Here is a 6,000-nt window from a genome sequence, read left to right on the forward strand (position 1 = left end):
TGTGTGTGTGTGTGTGTGTGTGTGTGTGTGTAAAATAAAACAGAAGAATGAAAACAGAGTAGGTATGTTGTGCAATCACAAAGTTGGACAAGACCAACTGAATTTCTCACTGAAAAATTTGTCTGCTATTTTGACAGAGTTCTTGGCTATCATTCATTGTCGGAAAGAAAATTATCTCACAACAGAAAATGATGATATTAACTGAAACTATGAAACCTATCACTCAAATACTTAATAAAATAAGTAATGTACAGTTGGTACAAACCAAAAAGAGGTGTTTCTCTTCCCCACTTCAGGACTTAGTAAACTGGACGAGTATGACTCCAACTTCCAAGAATCGCCTGCCTTTGTCTCTGTGTGTGTGTGTGTGTGTGTGTGTGTGCAGCAAGGTAGTTCAATAAGGATACGAGTGGAGTGCAAACACAGCATCAAAATGACCCTCTCCGCAGGTAGTCTGGGACCTCCAAGAGTTACGCTACCTCACAACCTGGGAATCCTACACTTTCTTCATCATTTTTTTCAGAAGCCCTGCAGTTCAAAGTGAGACTATAATAAAATCTATCTTTAAAAAATAAATAAAAAGTTTTCAATGCAGAGACCAGGACTGTACGATAAGAATGTGACAGAGTAGAGAGAAAAAGAAGAAAGATGGGGCTGACCAGGTGCCGAGTTGAAGCGGAGGTTTTTGCGAAGCTCCATGGCAACATGGAAGGCACTGCCCTCCTCCCCCCTCCTGCCTCTGTCTGCCCCCACCCCTTCCCCTCTGCTAGAGCTCCACCTGTAACACCAAAATAATACATCAAATAATAATAATAAACAACCCTCAAACGAATTATGAAATACACAGGCTTACATTTAATTTCCAGTGTTTCTGGTTTACTGTGGCAGTGTGTACATCTGTATATGATATATATATGTAATCTATACAAAATATATATGTGTGTGCATATTTTTTTATGTGTATGTATGAATGTGTGTGTGTGGTCACTGGTGTTGTCTGTGTGCATGCCTGTTATATATATATATATATTTCTCTGTCTCTGGACCTTGCGATTGGAATGAACTTCCTCTTTCGCTTTGTCAAGTCTCCACACTCAGCTCTTTCAAGTCTGGCCATAAAACCCACCTCTTCCCAAAATAGCCTCCCTTGCCTGCCCTTCCTTGTCTTTAGTTTCTACAGTTTTAGAGTTATGCATGCATGTGAATGACTGGTGCGAAAGCGTTTTGGTTTGTCTCTGCACAAGATTCAGTGCTATAAAAATACCATTATTATTATTATTATATAATTATATATATATAATTATATGTACGTATGCATGTTGTGTATGTGTGTATAAGTGCGTGTGTATGTATGCATGTTGTGTATGTGTGTATATATGAGTGTGTATGTATGCATGTTTGTATGTGTGTGTATGTGCGTGTGTATGTATACATGTTGTGTATGTGTGTATATGTGCGTGTGTATGTATGAATGTTGTGTATGTGTGTATATGTGCGTGTGTATGTATGCATGTTTGTATGTGTGTACATGTGTGTGTGTGTGTGTGTATGTGTGTGTGCGCATGTGTGTGTGTGTGTGAAGTGCATTGTGCAGTGCTATCCATCAGGAGAGTGCTTGTGTGTGCACTCATGTGAAGTGCACACATGTGGACTGATCCATGCCTTGTCAAAGCAGTGTATCCAATCAAACCACCAGTTTCAGTAACGTAAGATAGAATACATATGGAGACACTGAAAACAGCAAACAAGAAAGAGAGAAAAGTGATGAGAGAAATACCAACATTGGCCTGTAAACTGCAGTGGATGCACTGAGGTACCAGGTGCTTGTCAAACGTCCTCAAAACCAATCAAATTTGAAAATATCTAATTACAAAACATATATCAAGCCATTAAGTCAAAAGCCTTTCTTGATGTATGTGATTTTTTTTCTCATCAGCAACCACATACTATAGTACAAAGCTGGTCCTATATAGTATAGTAAGTACCAAACAGATTATGTTCACTATGATAATGAACAGCATGAATACTACAGTACAAAGCTGGTCCTATATAGTATAGTAAGTACCAAACAGATTATGTTCACTATGATAATGAACAGCATGAATACTATAGTACAAAGCTGGTCCTGTATAGTATAGTAAGTACCAAACAGATTATGTTCACTATGATAATGAACAGCATGAATACTATAGTACAAAGCTGGTCCTGTATAGTATAGTAAGTACCAAACAGATTATGTTCACTATGATAATGAACAGCATGAATACTATAGTACAAAGCTGGTCCTGTATAGTATAGTAAGTACCAAACAGATTATGTTCACTATGATAATGAACAGCATGAATACTATAGTACAAAGCTGGTCCTGTATAGTATAGTAAGTACCAAACAGATTATGTTCACTATGATAATGAACAGCATGAATACTATAGTACAAAGCTGGTCCTATATAGTATAGTAAGTACCAAACAGATTATGTTCACTATGATAATGAACAGCATGAATACTATAGTACAAAGCTGGTCCTATATAGTATAGTAAGTACCAAACAGATTATGTTCACTATGATAATGAACAGCATGAATACTATAGTACAAAGCTGGTCCTGTATAGTATAGTAAGTACCAAACAGATTATGTTCACTATGATAATGAACAGCATGAATACTATAGTACAAAGCTGGTCCTGTATAGTATAGTAAGTACCAAACAGATTATGTTCACTATGATAATGAACAGCATGAATACTATAGTACAAAGCTGGTCCTATATAGTATAGTAAGTACCAAACAGATTATGTTCACTATGATAATGAACAGCATGAATACTATAGTACAAAGCTGGTCCTGTATAGTATAGTAAGTACCAAACAGATTATGTTCACTATGATAATGAACAGCATGAATACTATAGTACAAAGCTGGTCCTGTATAGTATAGTAAGTACCAAACAGATTATGTTCACTATGATAATGAACAGCATGAATACTACAGTACAAAGCTGGTCCTATATAGTATAGTAAGTACCAAACAGATTATGTTCACTATGATAATGAACAGCATGAATACTACAGTACAAAGCTGGTCCTGTATAGTATAGTAAGTACCAAACAGATTATGTTCACTATGATCATCTCATTCCCTCTTCTCCCTCCCAGCATCCATCATCAAACTCTGGTCAACAGCATCTTGCCTCCCCCCCTCCCACTGTCCCAGCCCCCTGCCCGCTTCACATGCTGTTCTGGTTAGAATCCCTCTTCTGCCCGCTTCACATGCTGTTCTGGTTAGAATCCCTCTTCTGCCTGCTTCACATGCTGTTCTGGTTAGAATCCCTCTTCTGCCCGCTTCACATGCTGTTCTGGTTAGAATCCCTCTTCTGCCTGCTTCACATGCTGTTCTGGTTAGAATCCCTCTTCTGCCTGCTTCACATGCTGTTCTGGTTAGAATCCCTCTTCTGCCTGCTTCACATGCTGTTCTGGTTAGAATCCCTCTTCTGCCTGCTTCACATGCTGTTCTGGTTAGAATCCCTCTTCTGCCCGCTTCACATGCTGTTCTGGTTAGAATCCCTCTTCTGCCTGCTTCACATGCTCAATAAACTTCAATAGCTTTACTCAAAATCCAACCTGAATTGGAGGGGCAGTATTTGGTGTGCATGTTTATCAGTTATGTCCCTTGAATGATTCATCGCCTACCACATGGATGACAATTTGCACAATTTTGGTCAGAAATATTCTAATAATATCTTACTTATGATCATTTTTTTTCAAACATTATTCTACCTGAAAGATACCTTTGTTTGTTGGCTTTTATATATTTCATTTATGTATGGACTAATGGAGTCAAAATTAAAGAATTTTACAAAGTAATTTTTTAAGACTTTTGAAGGCCAGACATTCAACCAAAAAAGCCAAAAAGGCAGGTCTAATTTATGACATGATTTAAAAAAAAATAAAAACCTGTACACACCCTGCCACTGGTTCTTGCATCCCATCCCTCAAGCCTGGCTTTAGCAGATGATCAGCTGTTTCCTGGGCAATGCCCCTTCTTGGCTGATGGTGATGTGCATCAGCTGTTTCCTGGGCAATGCCCCTTCTTGGCTGATGGTGATGTGCATCAGCTGTTTCCTGGGCAGTGTCCCTTCTTGGCTGATGGTGATGTGCATCAGCTGTTTCCTGGGCAATGTCCCTTCTTGGCTGATGGTGATGTGCATCAGCTGTTTCCTGGGCAGTGTCCCTTCTTGGCTGATGGTGATGTGCATCAGCTGTTTCCTGGGCAATGTCCCTTCTTGGCTGATGGTGATGTTTATCAGGCAAGGTGTGTTCCCATGCTACTTCTTGGCTTTGAATTCCATAGTTTATGGCGGTGTTCTCCAGAGCAGAGAGCTCACCTGGCTGACTTTCAAAGTACTGCTGGTCAAAAAAGCTGAACTCCCCGTGGGCTGATGGCTGCCTGGTTTCCGCCCTTGATGGTGGTTGTCTTCTGCTTTCGTTTGGCACTGGGCCAGAGGACTGGGGTTCTGTTGTGTTTGTTCTGCTGGCGCCATCACCTGTGTCAGTGTTTCCATTGAAATGCTTGGTGCGGTCAGAGGGTAAATCTGTGTGTGTGCATGGGATGGGTGAGGATGGTGAGGCTTCCTCCTCACACAGGTGGTCTTTAGTTTCTGTTGGATTTCCTCCCTGTCCTGGGTGATTTATTCCAGCTGGGGTGTTTGCTGGAAACTGGTCAGAAAAATATTGCTCTTCAATAAATGAATAAGAGTTTTGACAGTTATCCTCACCTGCAGAACAAGTTCTGTTATTCTCACTAATGCTACTGTGATCCAGGGTCTCCGAGGAACTAAACGAATCTGTTGACATTGGGAAATACACCTCATCTATGAAACTGTCTGCTTGGTGTCGTGTGTGACTCAGTGGCTGGGAATAGCTGTCAGTACCGGCACACTGACCGCTACTCTCCTTCGTCCAGTCTTCAGCAGGAGGGATGTTGGTGCCACTCTTTTGCACACCCCTTTGTGCTGAAGTCAGTGACTGGCCTTTCACACCAACAACAGCCACATCCTCGGTAGTTCTAGCAGCATCCTGAAAAGCCTCTGATGATGCTCCAAAATACTGCTCATCAAAATAATTCATGGCATTTGTAGGTTCCATCAGCTGGGAATATAATTCACTCATATCTTTGTTTTCTAACTTTGTCTGCTTCTTTTCTGTGTGACTGCGCTTTTCCTTCTTAGGTTGCCTTCCCTCCAGGGACTGTATGATTTGTGGCTGAGTAACATGACGTTGTGACGGGTTTGGTTTCGATGCAGTTTGAGACACAACTTGCAGGAACTGTTCTGTTCCTTGTTCTTGAATTCGAAATGATTGTTTTGTTTTACCATCTAGACGAACCTGTCCAAATCCTGTCTGCAGTACAAGTTCTCTGCCTGGTCTCTTTTTCTGCAATGACTGCAGCAGCTTTTGCCTCTCGAACTCGGTGGCTCTGTCCCCGACAGAAAGGGGGTCGGGCTCGGATTCACTCGCCACTCCACTTCTGTCTTTCTGGTCCTCGTTAATTCCAAAGAAATCTCCGTGTTCCTTAGCAGAATCATTATTGGTCACTGTGAGATGCAGTCCAGCTGTCTGGTAGCCAGACTTGTACAGAACTAAGCGGTTCTTCAACTTACTGTGTCCTAGCCTTCTAAAACATGTTGCAGCCAAGGGCGCAGCCATTTTGATGTGTGATTGTCTGATTGCATAAACGTAACACAACTTAACATTTTGGAGCAACGTTTGTCTTTTTATACAAATGTAACAAATGCTATATCTCTCAATGTCTGTGACTGTGTATCTGTCCTTTAAAATACGTCCGTGGTATCTGTCACTCTCATGACCAGTGGGTGGTATTAAATATGCTGACGATGGTGTGTAGTGTGAAGCGTGATTAGAATGCCAAGTGTTTCACTTGGCTTTTCTTTATGAGAGGGAGCAACAGTTGGGGCATAGTTTTCACACGTTATGCTTCTT

At 40.9% G+C, this 6,000-nt stretch overlaps 1 protein-coding gene across 1 annotated transcript in view; it reads right to left on the minus strand.

Annotated features, from left to right (window-relative positions):
* Window positions 1–5,703, minus strand: part of LOC143288297 (uncharacterized) — a 29,235-nt gene extending 23,532 nt beyond the window's left edge. The window contains exons 1-2 of the mRNA XM_076596647.1: window positions 3,965–5,703; window positions 660–778 (exon numbers count right to left, since the gene is read on the minus strand). Of these exons, the coding sequence (XP_076452762.1) occupies window positions 660–778; window positions 3,965–5,169 (1,324 nt within the window). The 5' untranslated portion in view covers window positions 5,170–5,703. The remainder of the gene's footprint in view (window positions 1–659; window positions 779–3,964) is intronic.
* Between the last annotated feature and the right edge of the window lie 297 nt (window positions 5,704–6,000).

The sequence above is a fragment of the Babylonia areolata genome, chromosome 12 (assembly GCF_041734735.1).
Source record: "Babylonia areolata isolate BAREFJ2019XMU chromosome 12, ASM4173473v1, whole genome shotgun sequence".
Taxonomy (NCBI): domain Eukaryota; kingdom Metazoa; phylum Mollusca; class Gastropoda; order Neogastropoda; family Buccinidae; genus Babylonia; species Babylonia areolata.